Below are 25,091 nucleotides of genomic sequence, written 5' to 3' on the forward strand. Positions count from 1 at the left end.
ACCTGACTTGTTAACCCTGACTGCCCATCTTGCACATCTGGTTAGCGTCTCTTCTTGCACTATCGGCACTATGGTAAATAACACAATACAGCTTTATTTATATCTGTACACTGAAGGACACTGAGGGAAACTGTGGGAGTCAGATCCATCGACATTTCGTTCTGTATACACGTGTACTAGAATGACAATAAAGTAAATCTGAATCTGAATCTGAATCTGAATCTGAAATTAGTTCTGTTTCCATTGTAGTTTGACCGTGTTCTTTTTTTACACAAAATTAGTGAAAAGATACAATAAAAGTAATATTTCCCATTATGTTGAAATGTATTTTTGTCGATCTAGTCTGTCCCGTCCTTTCTGGTATCTTGCTCCAGTATCCAGTATTTGGTATTGATTCTGTCTGTCCTACCCTGTCCGGTATCTTGCTCCAGTATCCGAAATTGATCCCATCTATCTCGTATTTCCAGTATTTTGCTCCAGTATCCTGTATCGATCCAGTCCGTCCCGTCCTGTCCGGTATCTTGCTCCAGTATTCAGTATCCGGTATTGATTCCTTCTGTCTCGTCCCTCCAGTATCTTGCTCCAGTATCCGGTATCAATCCCGTATGTCCCGTCCTGTCCGTTATCTCGCTCCAGTATCCAGTATCAGGTATCGATTCTGTCTGTCCTGCCTTGTCCGGTATCTTGCTCCAGTATCCGGTATTGATTCTGTCTGTCCGGTATCTGCTTGCGTATTCTGTATCTGGAATCGATCCCTTCTGTCCTGTCTGGCGTTGATCGTCGAATCGCTGGCGTTTGTGTTGCCGCGTATGACTGCCTCATTCCCGTAAAATAAAGCTTGTGTGAAAACGTTACACGTCTTGGTCCACCGTCTGTTCTGGTTCTGACACTCAAATAGTTGTATTATTTGGTGTTAAAGTTCTTTCTTATTTATCTTCACAAATGTATAATATATTTATAATCCATCCATCCATTATCTGCACAGAGTATCCTCAGTAGGGTTGTGGGGGTGCTGAAGATGGTTGCCAGCCAGTCCCAAGGCACACAGAGACATACAACTCACTCACTCATTCACACCTAGGGACAATTTGGACGGGCCAATTAACCTGATATGTATGTATTTCAGCATGTGGGAGCAAACCAGAGTGCAGGGAAGAAACACACTCAAGCACAGGGAGAACATGCAAACTCCGCACAGGAAGGCTGGTAGCTGGATTGGAACCCATGAGCTCAGGATTGTGTAAAATGTGTTAATGATTCTTTAAATAATAATTTACATAACATATAAAGTTATAAAAGTATAAATTATATATTGGGTGTAAAATATAGAATATAGTATAAAGGGTACACTGAGACCATCATTTCTCCCACAGTTTCCCAGATTGAATTAAAACACGGCTTATCAAAAGAATTGAAGACTTGGACAAACTCCTAAACAACTTAATATCGATTTACATATGTTTATATTTTAAATTTCTATAATCCCATTATTACTATTATGCTCTTTTTGTCTTTGATGATTGGACTCAGCATATTGTTAGTCCAAAATTTAAACACAAGACTTTGGAATTCTCTCCTTTCTTCACAAAACATGATACAACACACCAACACGGGTGGAAATATGTATCGTCCAGTCAAGAACTCTGTTCTTCAGACCAGTGTCTTGAACGACCCATTTTCCTCAAATGCATGTTCAACCTGTGCTGGCTTAACCATCCTTAGATAGGTGCCACCCAATTCACACCTGATTCACACCTGTTTTGGTTTATTTTCTTCCCCAAAATTGATGAACTTAGATATTGGTTGCCACACTGATATTTTTTCAACACACCCTTTTGAACTCTTTGACCAATTGCACAGCCTTCAGAGCGTGCCTATTATGGATGCTGGGTCTTGTTGGTTTTCTGAGAATCTACTGTACCTATCGGTAAGTTGTCTGGCATGTAAAAATGGGGAACACTTGGCGCTCATTAAAATTGCTTCCTTTAAGGACACCATGGACAGATCACCAGCGTCGGATCGTACGATGTTTCCTCCTGTCCGCCTCGCTCTCTAAAACCCTCTTCTATGCTTAGTAAGACTTGGTATTTTTCCGGACTTTCTGACTTAGTTTTGGTTACACATGATTCAATTTCCTTCTACGGAGCACCTTCTGCTACTTCCCTTGTCCACCTTAAAACTATTATCTGGACACGTGTTTCCAAGTTTGGATCCCCTCCTCAAATTACAACAATATGTCATCCTTGTATGTTTAAGAGGGCCTGATGTTTTACTTTGCAAGTCAGCTTTGGGTGGGTAAGGGTTGGGGGTGGTTACTTCTCCCCCACACTGGACCACTGTCAGCAAGAATCTCCTTCAAACCTCCTGAGGCACGGCCTCACGCCGCCTCTGCACATATGCACGTCACGTGGCGTCAGCACAAAGGTGCCTGCTGATGTTATCGAGCCTGATGCTAGCATATTCCCCGCTGATAGCGATGATTGCTATGCTCAGGTAAACTGCGGGCGCTACATGCGCCCCCTTAGCCTGCACTTCACTTCAACGACCTTGCTCGAGTTGACTGCTTAACGCCGGCCACCTACGTGAGTCTGCGGTAAGGATTCAACATGGCAGCGGCAAATTTGTGAGGGTGACTCCCCTTTAGTCTGCTCTATTTCACCTGGTCCTACACCCTGTAGCTTATTCATTCTGTTTTTCTATTTGGCTGGAAATGCAATAGGATAGCGTTGACTCACAGTGTGGCTAGCAGTTTTGAGGATAACGGCGTAACGTAAGAGCGTTATTTTTTCAGTAACGGGGCAATCTAACTCGTCACTTTTTTCGCCGTTACAATCTCGTTATCGTTACTGGCGGTCAAAAGCAGTTCGTTACTTTGAATGAAGCGGTTTTCCGCTCTTTCGGAGTTCGTTGGGATAATGTCACCATTTAAAATAGCGACGACCATATAGTTGGATAGTGATTACGAATATACTATTTACTGATGCGCCGAAAGAAAAGGCGAATGGCGGCTGGTGAGGCAAGCGACTCGTGTCGTTTGCAAACAAAACGGCTTTGTGTGCGGTCTCTTGGAAGTTAGAGTCGGCTACCCACCAATTGAGAGCCGGTTCCCTTCGAAACGCTATGTTTCTCTGGTGATCAGTCAAAATGTTTTTTCAGGGATTTTGTGCTGTTGATTTTGAATTTGTTGAGTATAAAAAAAGTTCAAACTGTTTTGTTTATTATTGTTTTATTTGTATATTTAAAAATATTTTAAATCATGTTTTCTATGTTTTTCAGTGTTAAGTATTAATTAAAGCTTTATATTCCCCCTTTTTAAGTCATTCATAACAAAACATAATAAATGGTGTTATATGGATTAAAGCTTGAAGAAAAAAAGAGTCTTTTTAGTGGCAAAATTGAAAAAGCTAGGTCTCTGAAAATAATCGGAATTCCCATCTTTAGAATGGACCATTAGAGTTAGATGTTACCAAATATTAGATTTTTGACCAAGCATATGTGACCCCTTTTTTTGTTAACCCATAATAAAGTCATAAAAGAACAAAACCTCATGAATGTTTTTTGTGACAAAGAACTATCTGTACCAATCACTTTATAAGAAAAAAATCAGAGTCGTACAAATAACTGGAAACTAACGAGAGCTATGACATTGTGTTCTTTGCAAGTGTATGTCAAGTTTTGACCACAACTGTAAGGGTTTAGCTTTGTACCAGTACATTCATTTTCTTAACCAAAAAATTATGGAGGTTTAGGTACACACTCTATCAATATTTTGAATATCTTTAAGTATGTAGCTATTTTAGGGCAGTTTTAGAGGGTTGGTTATATGCGAGTACACGCGGTACTTGAAGTCATTTTGGTTTTACATGTCAATTTGTTTTTTTTTTTGTTAAAAAGAAAATGTGATTCTATAACACAATATCTGCTGTTATCTGAAAAATTGTTTAACTGGAGGGCAGCACGGCGGGGCAGTGTGCGGGAAAGTTCTGAGTTTGTGAGATCGAACCTTCCTGTGTGGAGTTTGCATGTCCTCCCCGTGCTTGCGTGGGTTTCCTCCCACATTCCAAAAACATGCATGTAAGGCTAATTGGCCGGTCCAAATTGTCTCTAAGGGTGGATGAGCGAGTGAGTTGTCTGTCCCTGTGTGCCCTAGCAACCAGTTCAGGGTGTCCCCTACCCACTGCCCGAAGATAGCTGGGATGGGCTCCAGCACCCCCGTGACCCTACTGAGCATAAGCGGTGCAGATAATGGATGGATGGAGGATTTCATTGGATAGAATTGAGTGGATTTTTTTTCTTGTCATAAAGGTGGATTGGTTAGTCATCAAGTCAGACCAGTGGAGAACCACTGTAATAGAGTATTTAATAAACAAAGGTTTCTACTTTGCAGGCGTTCCCTAAGGTGGGTCCTTTTTGGAACCCCCGCGAAAAACGAGGGACCTGTACATGGAATCACAAAAGTTCGATTCCTGTTTAAAAAAACATGCAAGTTTTGGCTGTCGAGCAAGATGTACCATGTCGATCCTAAACCAACAAAGATGGAGGGAATCTTAATTACAAATGGAAGCTTCTTTGCCGGCTCTACTCGTATTAAAAATGTTTTAGTAATATAATGTGTAATTTAAAATGACATTTGGTTAGATTTTTCTCCGCACGGTTTGAAGAAGCACCCACGGGAGTCGCTTCCTCTAGCACACGGTTACCATCAGCATTTGTCCGCCACCGTCTAATTTATTGGATCTCATCCGTCCACCCTTTTGATTTATTTATTGATTTGAAAAATAAATAAAAAGTGATAGGGACCTTCTCCGGAGTGCCGTGATGGACTGTGTCGACACAATAGAGAAGAGATATGAAACATCGGGAGGAAATTAGATATTATGCCCTCAAGACAAGTGCAGCCGGCAGCACATTCATTATTGCTGGGAAATGTATTATTAAGAATTCCTCTTCATGAGCGAGTGCGGTGGAATATTTTGCCTCCCTTCTTTAGCACGACACAAGTGAACATTGCGCGCGAGTGTTCGCTTCAAACGGTTAGCATTGCCGTCGGGTGGGCGGATCGATACAAATATCAGGGTTATCGATACTGAGCAAGTACCGTATTTTCCGCACTATAAAGCGCACCGTGTTATAAGGCGCACCTTCAATGAATGATATAATTTAAAACGTTTTCCATACATAAGGCGCACCGCATTATAAGGCGCTACAGTAGAGGCTGTAGTTACTTTATGCAACCATTAGATGGTTCCGCGCTAAAGGGAATGTCAACAAAACAGTCAGATAGGTTAATCAAACTTTATTAATAGATAACAAACAAGCTTTCCAACCCTATTCACTCCCAAAATGAATAAACAGCTGTTTTATTATTTTCTCTGAGGTAAAGCATTTTCATGACACATCTTTAACATCTTTGAACAGCAGCAAGGCATAACATTTTACTTTTCCTCCATTTAGTCAACACGCAAAAAAACATCTGATACTGTTATGGTAAATTAAACGTTAGTGCAACCGCAATATAGTGACACTCGTAATGTGCAAAAACAATAACGAGTGCAAAACAATAACAATAAAGCAATAACATAATAACTGTAAAATGTAAAACGTAAACACACAAAAGAAAAACATAAAGCTATCAGCTCCTCACCTACAAATCCCTCGAATTCTTCTTCTGCAGTGTTCGACTTGACCATCTCAGTGGATGGGGCATCTAACACGTCCATCTCCGTCTCATCAAGGTCGTCATTAATCGAGTCAGTGTCGCTGTTGTTGTCTGGCAGTTCGGGGACAATTCAACAACCCACTGTTCAAGTGTGTCCTCTAACTGTGGCCATCTCGCTTTATTGCCACGGATTACTTTGTTTAGTATTCTTTACTTGGCGCAGCTCATCCTCATGCTTCCTCCACTTCCGCACCATCGATTCATTAATGTTAAACTCTCTTGCTGCTGCTCTATTTCCGTGTTCTACTGCGTGACTGATCGCCTAGAGTTTAAACTCTGCGTTGTAAGCGTGTCTCTTAATTGGAGCCATTTCAGGGTCTTTATACAAACGCACAAATAAAAGAGAATCTATGTTTAATATTTCCCAGTATGCACAGCGCACTTCTTCTTCTACGCGGAAAATGGAATCGGTGGCTGCTTACCGAGAGTTGCGAGAACTGTCGCGGCTCAATATTGATCCATACATAAGGCACACCGGATTATAAGGCGCATAGTCAGCTTTAAAAAAAAAACAACAGATTTTAGGTGCGCCTTATAGTGCGGAAAATACGGTACTTGAATCGGATCGATTGTATTGTCCTGGGATCAATACTAGCTTCCCTTTATAAGTAGCAGTTGTTAGATTATTAAGACAGGTCACTGAGTATGTTGTCACCATAACAGTTTTCCAGCTATGAAATGAAATGATCTGCATTAATATAGCGCTTTTCAAGTCAATGAAGACTTCCCAAAGCGCTTTACAGTGTGCTCCACATTTACCCATTCACACACACACTCACACACCAATAGCGGCCAATAGCGTGCAGCCATGCAAGGCACCAACCTCCTTATTGGGGGCATTAGGGGTTCAGTGTCTTACCCAAGGACACTTCGACATGTAACACGGGGGAGCCGGGATTCGAAAAGCGATCTCTTGATCCCAAGACGAGCGTTCTACCACCTGAGCTACTGCCGCCCCATATTACGTGTATTATTTAATCATAACAGCATTACTTTGATAATCACATTATTCATTTTAGTTGTTATAAATGCACTTATGTCGGTCCTTATATTTGTGTCAAGTATGTACTTTCTGTATCCTTTCGTATCATTACTTTCCCAGCAATGTTCTTCCACCCTTGGCTTATCATCCATCCATTATCTGCACCGCTTATCCTCAGTAGGGTCGCGGGGGTGCTGGAGCCCATCCCAGCTATCTTCGGGCAGCGGACACCCTGAACTAGTTGCCAGCCAGTCGCAGGGCACACAGAGACAGACTACTCACTCGCTCATTCACACCTAGGGACAATTTAGACCGGCCAATAACCTGACATGCATGTTTTTGGAATGTGGGAGTAAACCGGAGTGCCCGGAGGAAACCCATGCAAGCACCGGAGAACATGCAAACTCCACACAGGAAGGTTCCATCTCATGACCTAAGAACTGTGCCGCCGTGCTGAAGTATTGTATTTACTTGCTGTATCCTTTCGTATCAGTACTTTCCCGGCGATGTTCTTCCACCCTTGGCTTTTCATACAAACTTCAAAATCCAGCTGTGTGCAGTTATAACAAAACTCTCTTGTTCATTAATAGCTTATTTAGGTTTGTAATCCGAGATCCCAGAGGTGCCTGTTAAGAGTTCAATTTTCCATTTTGCAAATCCACGCCCCTTGTTTGTAAATTGCTTCAATGCCATATTTTGTATGGAATGTATGTTTAATGTTTATATAAGCAGGGTTGGGCAGGGTTACTTTAACTGGATTACTCTCAATTACTTTTGTATTACTCCAATACCAAATATGCTAATAAAAGACAAAATAAACCAAATATGAATAAAATGACTACATTTTGTGCAGGCTTGGGGAGTAACGGAATACATGGAACGGCAAAAATGATGTTGGCAAGCTGTTTGGATTTATTTTCATTTTGTTTCTGTCGCATTTTATGTTAGTTTTGCCGGAGATCAAAGCCAGGAGAGAAAGCTTACCACGTGTTGTGAAAAAACCCTACCCAACTCTGTATATAAGTACGTTTAAGGCTTGTATAAGTAGCCTGTGTTGTTTTGTACTGAAAAATAAACATTTAATAAAATAATATGCTCTATAAAAGTAAATAAAGTGAAGTTTGACCTACTTGTGGAAGATGGGCTTCAAGAGTTAGGCAGCCCAAAATCTTACTTACAGCAATGTCCTGATATTTTTCGACATCCCGAAAAAATGTTCGTATCTACCGTTTTTGGGAAGTAGGGGAGCGTCTGTAATATTTGGTCTCCTCTCTATCACCCCGTTAGAGACCCCTTTATTAAAGTTTGCACTGTAGTCATTAAAAAAAGAGTTTTATTGCCTAAAATCTTTTTGCTATGTGTATCATGAATATAACAAGTCAAGGTGGCGGGGTTTAATTTTTCAATGATCATTTCCAGGAAAAAAAAAGTACCATTATCGGTATCGATACTATCCTGTATTTGAAATTGCCAAAATTTCCAGGATAGCCCATACCTAGTGGTCTTGAGTCCATTAGTCCAGCTGACAGGGGCTTGTCTAAATCTCAGTCAAGTAGAACCCATCCATTATCTGCTTATCCTCAGTAGGGTCGCGGGGGGTGCTGGAGACCATCTCAGCTGTCTTCAGGCATTGGGCAGAGGACACCCTGAACTGGTTACCAGCCAGTCGCAGGGCACACAGGGAATGTGGGAGGAAACCGGAGTGCCTGGAGGAAACCCACGCAAGCACGGAGAGAACATGCAAACTCCTCACAGGTTTGATCTCATGACCTCAGAACTGTGCTGCCCTCAAGTAGAACCACATATATATATATATATATATATGTATATTAAATAATCCAAATATCCAAACCTCTGTATTTCTTTAGCTCAACCTCAATTTTCCAACTGCAAGCATCCTCCTCCTTCTTCGTCTCCATTTTGTTTCAAACTGATCATCTTAATTGTTTGTCGGTGATTTTGTGCATCCTTAAGAGAGTTTTAAATGAGGTGTAGCGTGAAAGGGACGGGAGTAGGGCGGTAACAGATAAACATCAAGCCCGAGGCATTTTGGGTAAGCCGCTCAGCCGAACAGATGGCTATCGCAATATATAGGGAAGTTTCTAACCGTGAATTTGTGGGCGGGGTTTATTTCATCTCAGGTTTTCAGCAGAAAAATACTTCACTTCCATCAACACAGAAGATGGAATTTGGTGTGTTAAGATGAATTTTATTTTACATGATGGATGGCGTTGTACTACCAGGGTACGTATGGGGGCTTGAAATCCTTGAAAATGCTAAAATTGAGACGATTCTTTGCTTTCTTTTGTGACAGCAGTGGTTTTCAACTTGAAACTCCTCCATGGATGTCATTTCTGACCCGGGGTCTTTCTTCTAGTGGGATCATGAACAGGGGCGACGGCTGCAGTTCCTTGGATGTTTTTCAAAGTTCTTTAGTAACCTCCTGGATGAGCCATCGTCGCATTCGGGGAGTAATCTTAGTTGGTTGACCACTCCTGGAAAGGTTTGTAACTGTTCCCAGTTTTCTCCATTAGTGGATAAAGGCTCTGACAGTGGTTCACCAGAGACACACAGCCTTGGGTATGACTTTGTGACATTTCCTGGACTGATAGATTGGAATCCTTTTTTTCTAATTTTCTTCTGGAATTTCTTAGGGATGTCTGTAGTGTTCTTTAGATTGTGTAGCCTACATCACTCTTTTGTATCTATCTAATATAAACTACTTTAAAGATCCAAATTTGTGGGTGTTTGTGTTTATGCGACTTATCTGCTCCTATACAGCTGACCCTATTTTCTTAAGAATTAACAGTGTGTACTTAAGACCTCTGCAAGTGCATCTTTACCGAGGTTTCGTGTCAAGGCACCCCCAAGAAACACAGACAAAACCAATAAACATGTACTTTAGTGTAGTCTCTACCGCCTCCTGGCGGCCCAATAGCATACTGCAGCTCCGTACCACCGACCACTCCAATCAGCTGAATCCAATCTTCTATCAGCCTGGCATTGCCGCTCCACTTTTCAGGTTTGCATATAAAATGATCTTGCTTTACCAATAAATTCGCTTCAGACAACATGTTTGAGTATCACAATAAAAATGTGGACATTAATGGGAGGTGAGTTCCTGTGTGGCTCTGAAAAATGGACATCATTCCCTGTGTTGAAAGCGAGGGTCACCCTGCGTTGGTGTGTGCCTAAAGACAAATGATGTGTTCTGCCTTGGGTCAACTGATACCCCCCCATCTACTAATGACCTTTCTGGGAGTAGAATAGCTATTCCACTGTGACAAAGCGGTGCTAGCGTGTCGGGAACGTGTTCATTGCCGCGCTAATTTTTTCTAATACGTCGACACGACCCCTCGGCCTTTTAATGGACTGGTTCACTCTTCATTTGTCAACATAACTCATGAGCTTTGGCGATCTTGTCAAGCAGGAAGAAATAGTAAGTCTGTAGGTGAACACTAATCCATCCACATATTTTTTTCCCAATGGCATTTCTAAGATCAGACTTGAAATTCTCAAAACATGCCTCCAAACTCATCAAACAAGTAGCAAATTACCATGGATTACCAGCAAAAGACGGTTTCTTGTGCAAAATAAGTGGATATTTTATACTGAAACGTTGTTGAGAGGGCGGCACAGCAGGTGAGTGGTTAGCGCGTCCGCGGCACAGTTCTGAGGTCATGAGATCGAACCTTCTATGTGGAGTTTGCATGTTCTCCCCGTGCTGGCGTGGGTTTACTCCAGTTTCTTCCCACATTCCAAAAACATGCATGTCAGGTGAATTGGCCGGTCCAAATTGTCCCTAGGTATGAATGAGCAAGGGAATTGTCTGTCCCTGTGTGCCCTGCGACTGGCTGGCAACCAGTTCAGGATGACCCACTGCTTGAAGATGGCTGGAATGGGCTCCAGCACCCCTGCGACCCTACTGAGGATAAGCGGTGCAGAAAATGGATGGATGGATATTTCTCTCTCCGTCAGCAGTTTAAGGCATGCAAGAAAAATAAATTTCAATTTGTTCTCTCTCACTCGTTTTCAGCCGGTAAGTTGGAAAATCTGCCCTAATGATGGCTGGCCTGATCCGCCCACGGGCCGCCTGTTTGACATATTTGTTTTCCTTTTTCATTCCTTCCTGTTTTTTTACTTTTTATCTTTTCTTTCTTCAATTAGGCTGTTTGCGTTTCGGTCACTTTGAGTCTCTGTAGTTTGTATTCTTTGTGCTTTATAGTACTCCTTTACTATAAACTATAAAATACAGCAACATCTAGAGGTCAAATAATACACGCTGTCCCTTTAATTTATGTCCAGCCCAAGCAGTGTATGAATTAATTTATTCCTTTTTTTAAATTTTCATTCTAATTCTCAATGTTTTTGGAACTTATTTTGTGTTGCAAAATCTTAAAACAATGTTTGAGAACAGTGGAATATATATACATATATATACATATATATATATACATATATATACATACATATATATATATATACATATATATACATATATATATATATATATATATATATATATATATATATATAGGGCAGCATGGTGGGGCAGTGGGTTCAAATCCAGCTACCAGACTTACTGTGCGGAGTTTGCATGTTCTCCCCGTGCTTGTGTGGGTTTCCTCCGGGCACTCCGGTTTCCTCCCACATTCCAGAGACATGCATTTCAGGTGGATTGGCCGGTCCAAATTGTCCCTAGGTGTGAATGAGGGGGATGGGCCCCAGCACCCCTGCGACCCTACTGAGGATAAGCGGAGCAGCTAATGAGATGAGATATATAATACATAACATAATACAATATAATATAAAATATATTATATATACCGGAGCCATATCTCCCTAGTTGGAGGTGGCTAAAGTCAAGAACCAATTCACATTTTTTACTCTTTCTGGGAGATTGATACAGAGGAGCGGGTTCCCAGCCCCTCGTTCAACCCGACTGATGTGTTGCAACATCTCATTAGGAGTCATTAGGTGACCACACTCCCCAATTCCAACCACTAATGCCAAGCGCCCAGCAGGGAGGCAGTGGGTGTCGTTAAGTCTTAAGTATGACCCGGCCGAGGCTCGAACCGGCAACTTCCCTGTCCCAGGGAGGGTGCCCTAACCCTAAGTCCACCATGCTTGTAATATAAAATAATATGATATAACACCCAAATTGGCCCAACCTCACCCAGACCTTAAATCCAACGGCCCCCAAAGTAAATTGACTTTAAAACCCCTGCAGTACAACATGAAAAGTTTATTTAAGTTGTATATATTGTGATTCCTCCGTCTAAACAATTCCAGTAAGCAGCTTGTGGCAATATAGTGCAACATTCTTAAATCCAACCATCCACAAGGCATATTATTTAAATCACACAACAGTTAAAACATTTGTTTTAAAAACCTCCCCTGTTGTTAAGACACATGTCGTGGTCCACATATCCAGGGAATGAGTCCTCGCAATGTAGTCCAGTTGAGGTGGACAGCGCTCACTTCATTGAAATGTTTGTCTTTCAGTTTTTCCTTTTCACAAATTTCCAGTGCAAAACCTGTGATTTTGGTGCCTAGCTTCTGTTTCAAGACTTGCTGTCAACTTTGGGAATGTATCGGTGTGCATTTAGAGAAAAAGCTGAAAGCCAGAGATCCCTTTTAACACCTCACATCCCTTGTGTTTGGTGTGGCCGTTACCTTCTGGTAAAGAGATCAAAAATCCATCCGTCGCTTTACGAGCGAGGCCGATTAAAAACGAATGCCGATTCCTCGGCTCTCCGTTGACGGCAGGAGGCTCGGATGTTGCGATGGGACCTAGACTGCGAGTGCTTCTCAGACGTTTTGCGAGAGGAGTCGGACTTTCTTCCCCAGCCGCAGCCAGCTTCTTAATTCTTTGACTGAAGGAATCTTCATTTTGTCCCGGTTTTTACTGTAAACATTCAAGAAGATTCCAAAAAGCACCAGAAGGCCACCCCAGATGTACCTGTGTGTGGGGAGGAAGGATGGGTTGGGGTGCGTGGAAAGGGTGATAAAGGTTTATTATTGTGCATTAATGATGTGGCTTTTGTAAATGAAACGGCTCTTAAGTGAACACCGGAGGCCGGCTTTAATTCATAATTTTGCGTGTTTTCAGAGGTTATTGTTTGAGTTTATATTGGTTGAAGTTGAAATGTATATATCGTATTTACTGGACTATAATGTACACTGAAAAAAGTGCCGGAAATAAAGTGTGTCTTATAATCCGGTGCGCCTTACAGACTATAAACACAGCAAATCAAATCAGATATGCAGAAAAATACAATGGAATACTTCCCCATATGATAACCATGTCTGAACAAATCAAGTTACTTGTAAAATCAGATTTTCTTAACCTTTGCTCTATGAAGTACTGATTCTGATTTTAATAAATGCAACCCTGTCGTTTTTATTTGAATGAATGTGCCTTATAGTCAGGTGCACCTTATAAATGGAATAAATTGCTCATAGTCCGGAAGTTACGGTTGTTACATTTTCTTCTGCAGAGTTAATATTTTTATTTACTATTTAGTTGTTTGAATCTTCTGCTCCGTAGTCAGAAGCGTTATCACATGCGCCACTGGCCCTGTGCTCTGGGTGCTCTGAGGAGAGTGGTGAGCAATCAGAGTATGAGTTTGGATGTTAAGAGGGGACTGTATGAGAGTGTGATTGTGCCGACTGTGTTGTATGGTGCAGAGACTTGGAGCCTGAACGCAGATTTGAGAAGGAAATTAAATTTTTTTGGAGCTGAAGTGTTTGAGGAGTATGTTAGGAGTGACAATATTGGATAGATTGATAAATGAAATTGTGAGGGACAGAACTGGAGTAGTAGTGGAACTGAGCAAGCGTGTGGATAAGAGAGTGCTCGGTTGGGTTGGACACATGGAGAGGAGGGATATGGAGCGAATGTTGAAGAGGATCTACAGAGCAGAACTAAACGGAAGGAGACCAAGAGGAAGGCCACTATTGACGTGGATAGATGGTGTTATGAGTGCACAGGAGGAAAGAGGTCTAAATGTAGTGGAAGCTAGAACTCTTGTTGGTGATAGGAATGAGAGGTGTTGTGAAAGAATAGTGGGATGTTTTGACGCGATCTAACAGATGGGCAGGGCACCTGTATGATTCGGCAGGGGTAAACCAGTGAAAGCTGTCGGGCCTTGGATCGTGTGTTTTCTATGTTGCTTGACTTTAGATTTGTTTAGTAGAAAAGTTACAAGTTTAAATTAATTAAAAATTGTCTGTAGAGTAAAATAAATAAAAGCTATTGTAATAAATTAGTATAGTATAATAATTTCACGAATTAATCATTAATTCATTTAATGCCACATTGGTAATACATCAGTTAAAGCAATGAATAAAATCTGAAGAGATGTTTGGCAGACAGCAGAGCCGAAAGAGACCGTTCTCTAAAAAGACCCGGAATTCCCATCACTATCCTACAGTGATGGATTTTTTTTGTCAAATTGCTTTAGAACAGCCTCCAACCTACTTTTTATAGCTGATTAACGCTTACTTTTACTTTCACCATTTGCATCCAAGAATAAAAGAACACAACGTGCACACGCATGAAATAATATAAAAGCAGAAAGGCGCATTAAATCAAATCCTTGAAAGTCTCTTTGAACTCAGTTGGGCATTGTTAACACATACTTAATAGAGACAACATTCAATTTTAAACTTTTTTAAGGACACCTCAAACTAGCACCTTTCAAATAACATGTTATTACCAGGTTGTCAAAATTAGAGGTTAAAATTGTTTCAGCCAACCACTAAACACTAAAGTACAATTCCTAGAAAATCACTATGACAAGCAATGTTTTCTAAACCAGCCTACGGGCGACTCAGGAGGTCTTAGGGGGCTACCTTGTGCTCGTTGGTACCACATTGGATACCCTTGCTTAATAACATTCATAATTTTGTTGATTTATTGGTCAAAAACAAGCTATTTTCCCGTGTTCAAGTCAATCAAAACATCAAAATGGTTGCGGATTATATAACTTTACCGAACGTATTTAAATTAATTCAGCAATAAAAGTTGCGATAACCATGTGCAACTATTAATATTGCATGAGAGAAATGTTTGTAGTATAACCTTCTTGACTGAGTTGATGACTAAGTGCAGTAAGGGGAGACATAGATCGGAAAACAGAAAAGTGGAGGGGGAAAAAGCACAACAAATGGACTCAGGACATGAAAACTAGGGTCAGGAAAGCCAAATCCAACTTTTCTTAGTCAAAGCAAAGTTCAGCGGTCACTTAGTTTAACAAAAGAAGAAAACTGGGCTAGGTCCAAAGGTTGCAGTACTTACTGAAAAGTGAAGGGCTTGGTGAAGAACATGAAAGAAAATACGATCGACATCGCTTTCCGCCCTGTGGTCACTGCAGAAAAGTCAAATCGACGTCATCGTTCTGGCATTGATTACTTGACAGGTTAAGATGTTAGGCCTCAGAAAACTTGTAAAGAATTTGTATTCTAACAGTCATTATTCTGCAGGCAAATGATCAAAAGTCACTAGAATCAAGTCTGTAAAATCCGACCGGTCAAAAAAGGATAACGAACCTGTAACTGCAATGAGGGCGTCGAAAAGCTTGATCAAGGCCAACACAAAGGAGACGCCCAAAAAACCCGCCAGAGAGAAGAGGAACGCATAACCGTATGTCTTCAGAGGGTCCTAAAACAAACACAAATAAAGAGATTGCAGTTAACTCATTCAATACCACCCAAAAAATATTATTTTTATTTTGATATAAACATACAGCTTAACAAAAGAAAGACTAGTCTTTCAAATAAACTTTGTTTCTAACATTTCCCGTTTAAAAAGTTATCCGAATTAGAATTAACTTAGGTTAATAAAAAAGCCCAAAAAATAAAAACGCCAAAAAATGCCAAATTATTTCCTTCAAATGTGCATTTTAAGCACAATTGTGTGGTCTAGCCTGGTCCCTCAGTGAGAAAAACATCAGCCTATATTGCAGGGATGGGCAAACTACATCCATGTATAAAATGTTGGAAAAAATACTGTATTTAATGGTGTATACCACCAATTTTTTTATATAATATTTATTATATTTGTGCAATGATTGATCAGTCGAAAAATATCGCTGACAGCAATCGCAAAACATTGGATGCAACAGGAATCCAACCCGGGTTGCGGTAGTGACAGGGCCGAATCCTAAACACTCGCCACCAGTGATATAGATATAGATAAAGTCTATATCACTGGTGGCTAGTGTTTAGGAATTGGCGCTAATAAGATAAAATCAGAGGCCTTTTCATATGTTATTTATTATAGATTAATCCCAACGAGACCTCCAGTGGTATAGAAATAAAGTCTATACAAAGGCATTCAATCTTATTTCATTATCACACTATTCTTATTCACGATACTATAGACGAATGTTTGGGAATAGAGAAAAAAGAAAGTTGTACTATAAGACATAAATAAATGTAAAAAAGCACGACAAGGGACACAACTCAGGTGAATCTGATGATGAATTGGATTTTGAAGGACATTAAATAATACATTTTAATTTTTATTAACTATTTAATAGTTTATGTTGTAAAGAAAATGTTATACCAATTTTTAATTAAAAAAAATAGGAGTGCGAGATATACTCAAATGCACATTATACATGAGTAAATACAGTACCTAACTATTGAGGTGTTTATTCAAAAAGAGCAAGGCAGAGACTTAATTCATAAGTTAAAGTAAGGCAATAAAACAGTTCTTTCTATGCTACTGTTTTTATATTGCTTCTTTACTCTGCCAATCAAATGATGAATACGATCTTGGTTCATTCATTTGTAAATCTGACTGTGCCTCACTGGACCCGGACCTCAATGCACATCCCTGTTGTAAGGCTTCATTCTGTAAATATTCAAGTAACCATTCAGTAGTGTTTAAATGTTTGTAGACCAACATGGACAACATTAACAAAAATCATGGAGGGTGTCAACATCCAAACTAAATATTCAATTATCTCATTCAGTGCATTGAGAGATATAGATGTCAATGGTTCATTTGATGGCAGGGAATATGCTGTGTACTTATATCATGTTTAATAGGTGTGAGCTTACCTTTGAGCAAAATGCCACTGCAGGTTTCAGCCCACCCACAGAGAAGAGGCCTATCAGTATGTACACAAACCCAATGGAGTACGAGTACAGCACCTGTAAACATGTCACATATCCTGTGAAAAACTACACAAAACGTGTACGTGAATCAGTTCAAAGGTCTTAGGAAACATGTTTTATATGTAGGACCAATAATGCCAGACATATATGAAAGATACATAAAGACCTATAAATACAGTGCTCTAAAATGTATTTGCCCCTTTAATTATTTCTAAGTTATTGCATATTAATCACTACCAAACGTTTCAGAGACAACCCAAGGCACACACAAAAAAATAATATCAAAGCCTATCTGGCCCTATGTGAAAAAGTAATTGTCCCCTGAAATGAATAGCAATAACAGAAATCAAACATTTACGATAATTGGTGATGAGTATTTCACAACGCTGTGTAGGAATTTTGGCCCCCTTAAAATCAGCCATATTGGAGCATGACCTGCCCGTTTAAGGTCACACCACAGCATTTCAATTGGATTTAAATCAGGACTTTGACTCCAGCAATTTCATTTAGTTTTGTTTCTTTTGATCCATTAAAAGGTGGATCTGCCGGTGTGTTTCAAATTGTTTTCCTGCTGCACAATCTAAGAGCGCTTTAGTAAGGAGTTCTCCTTCAAAATCCATTATTCTGTCAACCACAGGAAGTTGTCCTGGTCCTGGGCAGCAAAGCAGCCCCTGACCATTTACTGTTCATGACCCCACTATAAGACACTGGACAAAATGGCATCCATGGGCGAATTCCCAGGTGAAAACCATCGCTGTCACTCAAGAACACAAAGAATCGTCTCACATTCACCAAAAAGCATCTTGATTATTCTCAAGACTTTTGGAGAAACATTTGGTGGAATGAAGGATCAAAAGTTTTTTGAAAGGTGTGCAGAAAAATTAATTCTGGTGTTTGACAGAATATTATGAAGGAGAACGTCCAGATATCAGTTCGTGCCTTTAACTCAATCGCTCTTGGATCATGCAGCAGGACAACGATCCATAACGTACCAGCAAGTTCATCTTTGAATGGCTAAAAATAAACCAAAAACAACGAAAGTTCTGGAGTGGCCAAGTCAAATTCCGTATTTAAATGAAGCATCAAAAATTTCAATTATATCATCCAATTTTAAGACAATTCGATCTTTGCATGTGATCTTTTTTTTCTCTTATTCAGAATTAATAGTAATATCTGGACATAGTTATCAGTGAGGATGGAAGACCAAAGTACTAATATTAATTTTGTTCTGGAAAGAATACCATCAGTACAGTATGAAATAGCAATAATTAAATATATGTAATGTATTTGTTGTCAGAGAGAAGCTTAACATAATAAATATCCTCAAAAATAGATTTTATGGTCTTGATTATTATTATTTTTTTGGGTGGATGAACCCTTATTTTCAGTTTACATAGTATTACTCTTAAAAATGTTGTCCAAGGTGACAAAGTTCATCAAAGAAAAAGCGATTTTCAAAATCGTACTAAATTCCAGCCTTGAAGTCATCATAAAAAAAATATAAACCATTTGAAATTTGCTGGCAATTCAAAATAGAATATCCAGGTTCAAAACGGATTGTAAATTGTACCAGTACCATTTCAGAGTTGGAGGCGTTATGAAGTTTCATGGCTTTCTCCTGCACATTTCCAATAACAGCATCGGCACACAGTGCCAGGGAAATTAGGAAAACACCTAAAGAGGCACAAAACACTGTAAACATGCGAAACACAAATTACTATTGCCCTGTCAGTGAAAAATACAGTATTTACCTGTGACATTAAAGTTGGGCGTAACTTTGCTGTCAGCAAGTGTGAACCAGATGAGTCCCAAACTCATGCAGAGAGCGGCTGCCACATCAATCACGTTATAGCGTTTATCTGAAACAAAGCGACGGTTCCACTCTGCAGTCGAATGCAAATTTGCAAACGGTTACTTTTGACTCATTGACTTGCCTCGAGCATATTTGGAAAGCCCAGCATGGCAAACAAAAGGGAAACATTAGACAAATGACTTGCAAACAAAACACATTTGTTGTTTGCTTGGCACCGAGGCTAGTGTATCTGTTTTGGTTAAGAGAACTACACTTAACTTTTCTCGATAATTATTATTGTTGCGCTTTATCTGCTTGAATTGCATCTTGTGTACCAACTTTTCACACGGGGTGCACACAGGTATCAGGTAACCCTGTGAGAACACCTGAGTACCCTGTGGACAGGTTCTATGAAAATACATCACGAGTGATGGGTCACTGTGATTTACTGGGAAACATGATTTCTTACCACCTTAAGCTTATTTCTAATCAGTACAACCTGGTAGAGGTAAGATTTTGGGCCTGGGCATAAAATGTCAATCATTAGATCTGCCAGGCCGGGCTTCTCTCTCTTGCAGTTTTTAGATGTCTATTTTTTTTAACTATCCACTCGTCATGTGTTCTACGGTATGTTTCTTTTTCTTCGTGGAAAATCTGGCCAGCCTGCACGCTGGTGTGCACTTGTGCAAAGTTAGCGGATCAGTGCCTCGCCGGCCTTATAATGATAATTTGTAAAAATGGTTAAAAAAAAAAGAGTATTGCTTATAGAAATTTGATGATTTCGACCCATTCTTGTTCCCAGTGTGCCCACCATTCTAATGGCTAGCTATATTCTTTCCTTTTTGTTTAAAATGTATTTATCAAGATATTTATTAAATTTAATAGGAAAAAAAGACACTTCCGAGGTAGCTGTATTGCATTACGAGTTTTTTTTTTTATCAGTTTTATCTAATTTAGTGCTTGAAAAAGCGACATACTTATTGCTTTGGTGTAATTCTGAATGTTCAAAAAAATTTGATTAGATGGTCTATTTATAGATAAAAAAACAAACAAACTCTAAAATAAAATGTATTTGGAGATGTCTGCATGTTTATTTATTTCTGCCATTCAAAAATGACTTACATTTATTTTGCATGAATTATATGTTGACCAAATACAAGGATAAAACTGAGATTTCTTTTGTGTATTAGCTTGGACAAGATTAGAAAGATTTGATACATAGTGTTTTTACCCTTATGTATTGCAGAGGTAACAAATAGCTAACTGTATTGGCCTGGCCCTTCTGTCAAATCCTTTAACCGAAAGCGGCCTGCGAAACAAAATGTTTGCCTATCCCTGCACTACAAGATACAGCGACATCTAGTGTTCAACTAATACACACTGTCTCTTTAAAGAAAAAGAAGGGGCTCAACTAACCTTGTAAAAACACTCCTCCAATCATGACTGGAATGAGTTTGCAGCACTTAAAGATGACCTGGGTCGGGTAGTTCAAGTAGCCAAGAGAAGTGTTAGAAAGGCCGATGGTTGCCACGGTCAGAAAAGCAAGGATCAAATACGTCTTCCCAGGTATTCTAAAAAAATATACATATTAATATCCAAAAATAAACAGTCATTTAAATGTCAGTGATGTCGTTTGACAGAAAAAAAATAATCGATACCTTTTTCGTGTATCTTTTGTGAACTGAAGCTCTACGAGTCCGAACAGAGAGTAAAACCCAAATTGGACCAGAGTGAGGTACCAACCAAAGGACTGGAACCCATCCATTGAAAATATTAGCTCCTGAAGGGCAAAAAAAATTCAAATAAGCCAAAATAGAAACAATCTCTTTTGATTTCTGATAAATAGTATTCCAATTGGACCAGAGGTACGCTAAATATGGTCCACAGGTCACTTGCGGTCTGCCGGGCTTATTAATGCAGCCATCCGAAAGAAAATGGTGAAAATATCATGCTAATATACATAATAGTAAATAAAGTATGGTCAATAAAAATCAGTTTTTTTGGAGCCAACTTTGTCTCAATAATCCCTTTGTTGGTCTACAACAGAAATACAACATTTATACTACAAAACTGAAAATCAGATTTAATGCAAAAAAAAAAATAGGGATGTAGTATTTTACTTTAAATTCTGAAAAGATAAAGGAAATAAAACAGAATTGCTACAAAACACGAGTACAGTAATACTACAATACAAAAATGCCACTACAGAAATACTTATAAAACTAAAACACAAATACTACTAACAAAGAAATATGACAAAAATACTGCAGAAATATTACTACAGAAATACTAAAATAATTTAAAAGAAATACAGCAACGGTAATAAAAAAATACAACAAAAAAACACTACTGTAATGCTAAAATAAATACTACAAAAATGCTCAAGAAATAATGCTGTAAATATAAAATAAAGTGGTTAAAAAGAGACAAAATATATTTTTTTCCGCTTGAATTCTGCACTTTCAAAAAGCAATTTGGTTACACAATTTAGAAACAAATACAAAACGAAATGTACCATGTAGATATCTGCATGTATAGACAAATTGGATAAGTCCGTAACCAACGGCAACACTTTTTAACCCAATGCAGCCCACGACTCCAATCGGTTGCCCATCTCTAAAGGGTACACATAATAGGTGAAGTATTTTTTTTTTCTTAATATGAAACAGTACATTGTGTTTTTAATTGGCTTCAATTTTATGGTTAGCAAAAAAACCACGTAAAGATCATTAATTTACATTAAGATGAGATGTTGTAGTCATTAAATGTTAATGTGCACCCATGGTGAAAACTTGATTCAATTTTAGTATGAGACACCTGCAAAGGAAATTTCTAAGGAAGCAAGTTTGTTACTTTGACCAATATTGCACACTGCTGGTGTTTTCACCCACATCATTGTCACTATCAGCCAATCATGTTGCTGTTATTTGCTTTTCACACCGTTAGGGCCAGATCTGTTTTTGTATCCTAGGAGATTTCATAAAAAGAAATGGCTCATGGGAGAAGGGCCTTTAGAACAGGTTGAACTTTTCTATCTGAAAGCTTCTCTCTCTGACCTCCTTGCAAGTTTAAGATCCATTGATGTCTTTTATTTTTTTGAGTGTCATCTAAAGTTTAAACTTATCACCTGGTTATAAACAACCTCCCCTTACACAAAGCCATGTCTTATTTTGAAAGTACAAAAACCTCTCAAACGTTTCCTTATTACCTGCATGTATCCATAAATGAGGTAAAAGAAGAAGACTCCAGCCACGCAGATGCTGAACTGCGTAGGAATATTGAAGTTGCTAAGTCTGATTCCCAGAACTTTTAGCTCCTCGAGAGACCTTATATGAGGAGACATCACCTCAGCAGATGCCGGGACAGATATTGAAATGTGCTTCCGTGAGCTGTTGTATCCCATCAGGCCATATTTAGCACTCATTGTGATGAAGGTTTACTTGAGCCTGTATGAAAACAAAGTAAAGACATTGCTTCTCATCAGAAAAGGTGTTGAGGCTCGTGATCAGTGTTAGGACAGACTGGGACATAAATTTAGTTGGGCAAGAAAAGGGTAAACAGTAAGTAGGCTATGAACGTCAATAAATCAAAATGAATTTGATGCACACGTCATTTTCAAAATAAAACACTTTATGATTTGAATCATTATCATCCAGACAGATGACCGTGTAATTGTATTTTTTTACCATTTCTACCAGCCCTAAATATAACTCTTATTATATTTGGCCCGAAAAACAGGGATTACGTTTTCAATTAATGGAGTAGGTTTTAATTTAATGATTATAAGTATTATTCCATCCATCCATCATCTGCACCGCTTATCCTCAGTAGGGTCGCGGGGGTGCTGTAGCCCATCCCAGCTATCTTCGGGCAGTGGGCAGGGGACACCCTGAACTGGTTGCCGGCCAGTCGCAGGGCACACAGGGACAGACTATTCGCTCGCTCATTCACACCTAGGGACAATTTTGACCAGCTGTTTTAGGAATGTGGGAGGAAACCGCAGTGCCCGGAAGAAAACCCATACAAGCACGGAGAGAATTGTAGATAATGGAGATTATATACATACATACAGTGTATATATATGAACTGTAGACACACATTTTATACTGCAAAGTATGATAACCAACACTAAATTCGCTGCAGGTGTGGAAAGAACTAAGATGCAAAAATATTTGATTGTGTTGTTTACTTGATGAATAAACTTGTTTACACGAGTCATATTTGTTTTGATTCTACATATTATGCCTTGCTGTGAGTAAATAGGTGCTGCGTTGTGCTTATAAGGTGTATTATTGCTTACTAAGGGGGGTTGCAGTCATTAACAAGGGAACACTTGGTTGTGGTTCACATGTATGATAACTCGATTTTAAGTTTATCTGTAATTTCGAAGATGAGTATTAAGAAAGGGCAGCACGGCGGCTGAGTGGTTAGCGCGTGTGCGGCAGAGTTCTGAGGTCATGAAATCGAACCCCTTGTGTGGAGTTTGCATGTACTCCCCGTGAATGCATGGGTTTCCTTCAGGCACTATGGTTCCTCCCACATTCCAAAAACATGCATGTCATATTAATTGGCCGGCCCAAATTGTTCCTAGGTGTGAATGAGCGAGTGACTTGTCTGTCTCTGTGTGCCCTACTATTGGCTGGCAACCAGTTCAGGGTGTCCCCTGCCCACTGCCCGAAGATAATTGGGATGGGCTCCAGCACCCCTGCGACTCTACTGGGGGTAAGCGGTGCATATAATGGATGGATAGTATGAAATAAACCATGCAATTATTGAACGTGAACGCAGGCGAATTAAACTACAAGGATACTACAATTTTGTTACTTTTCTAGCGTGTAATCAAAGCACTGCATTGCTGTTATTCGAGGTTGCCATGTCTCCATTTTTTATACTTATGCTAGAAAATGAATAGATACATTCAGTAAACCAGAAACAAAATCAGAATGACTCTTTAAACTGAAGAATAAATCACACGTTTTCATTCCACCATCAAGTATATTGAGCATCTGAGTAATAAACCATTAAAGGACAGCATTGCGTACTTTGATTGCTTTCCCCCCTCCCAAAACGGCAAGATTGTGTGCCGTCCGTTACCTTCTGCAATACTTCCTGGTAGCTTTACGTTGCTTTATGTTCCACTCTGTGGCAAAATGGATAACTCCAAACGTACCGGAGTCATGTTTAATGTTGGTCAAAGTCGCCAATAACACATTTCACCCGTGACAATGTCCCCATTTATAAATAAAACAGAGAAGAGATTGTGCTAGCTAGAGGCTATTCATACGGGCAGGACTAGCCAACAACTTCCGGCATGCGGTTGCGGGTGACCAATAAACTGTGATTCTATTGGTCGAGGTGAGTGTGCATCCTTCCTATTGCCACGGACTTAATACGAAAGTACAAATCTCAGGTTTTTTATTATGCCATCTGCGATTTTTCTTTAACTTAATTTGATGTTTGTTATTAAACAACAATAAGAATTAAACTATGTGTTATAATTAATAAGTTTGTCCGGAATACTTCAATGAAACTGAACCCTCTTGTGTTAGTTTGTCGGTAACACCCCCATGTTAGTGGGTCGGTGGCGATCCGTGTATTTAATAATCAGTAAAGACGATAACACATTTTTTTTTCTAATCCCATTTTATTAATGAAAATATGATTGTTTTTTTCCCCTGTTTTTGCTGTGGTCTCTGGCCTATTTTGCTGCCAGTATACCCCTCAATTTCAATGTTGAAAAGTGTCAAGTGGACCTCTAAATGTCACGACCAGAAGGAATCAGGACCCAAATGCGTAGCGTTAACCACAAGTTTATTGATAGAAAGAGGAAGGGCAGCGCCCCCGATCCGGTGCTCGCTGGACGCAGGAAGCAAGCTGCTCACACAATCGACTCGTGATCATAGGCCATGCGAAAAATTAAGAAAGTGTTTCCCTGTGGTAAATTGTAATGGGGAGAACTTCCTGTCACTGAAAATGTAAGCTACATGTTACTTTCACTTTTACCTAGTATCTAAAGGGGGAGACATTTGTCTGAAAAACAAATATATTTGTGATTTATTTAAGCTTTCTAAATTATGTCTTGATAAATGCACAGGCAAGATTGAAAATTGCATTTGTAAATCGCTCAGTAAAATACATGATTCACACCAGACTTTTCAATGGTACTGAAAAAAATTGAGAAAATTGGCTTTGATGTCCTAAATAAGTGCTTGAATTTGTCCATGAAAAACGTGTACACTGTCAAGACCAGAACAGGAGGAGGACCCAGATGTGTAACGTTTACTCACAAATTTATTAAGATATAGAATAAAAAGAAGTGCCAGCGATCTGATATACGGAAGTGGATCTTCCGCAGCGGGAGATGGCGGTGTCAAGGACGGAAAAAACAGGTCAATAGCCGGGACATGAGAGCAAAAACGTGGTCGGGATCAAAAACGGGTCGGAAGCCGGGACGGAAGGGCAAACGTGGT

The 25,091-nt window shown here is 39.5% G+C and overlaps 1 protein-coding gene across 1 annotated transcript; it reads right to left on the reverse strand.

The window, feature by feature from the left end:
• Positions 1-11,926: 11,926 nt before the first annotated feature.
• On the reverse strand, positions 11,927-23,951 carry slc35b3 (solute carrier family 35 member B3). Its single transcript, XM_088322201.1, has 10 exons — positions 23,716-23,951; positions 21,830-22,067; positions 20,280-20,401; positions 20,038-20,192; positions 18,581-18,688; positions 18,406-18,503; positions 16,773-16,865; positions 15,255-15,366; positions 15,004-15,073; positions 11,927-12,663 (listed from the first exon to the last, which is right to left on the reverse strand). Exons 2-10 carry the CDS (start codon positions 22,043-22,045, stop codon positions 12,513-12,515), a joined length of 1,125 nt encoding a protein of 374 aa, XP_088178327.1. The 5' UTR covers positions 22,046-22,067; positions 23,716-23,951; the 3' UTR covers positions 11,927-12,512.
• Between the last annotated feature and the right edge of the window lie 1,140 nt (positions 23,952-25,091).

Source organism: Urocampus carinirostris, chromosome 18 (genome assembly GCF_059441175.1).
Source record: "Urocampus carinirostris isolate Australia breed hairy pipefish chromosome 18, RoL_Ucar_1.0, whole genome shotgun sequence".
Lineage (NCBI taxonomy): Eukaryota > Metazoa > Chordata > Actinopteri > Syngnathiformes > Syngnathidae > Urocampus > Urocampus carinirostris.

Bases quoted from the DNA above. Each gene is read 5' to 3' on its own strand.
- slc35b3 (XM_088322201.1), bottom strand. From the start codon at position 22,045: ATGAGTGCTAAATATGGCCTGATGGGATACAACAGCTCACGGAAGCAC. The intron at 18,689-20,037 runs GTTAGTTGAGCC...GCTTTGTTTCAG, and splicing joins TGGAGGAGTGTTTTTACAAG to ATAAACGCTATAACGTGATT. The intron at 18,504-18,580 runs GTAAATACTGTA...GTGCCTCTTTAG, and splicing joins GCCCAACTTTAATGTCACAG to GTGTTTTCCTAATTTCCCTG.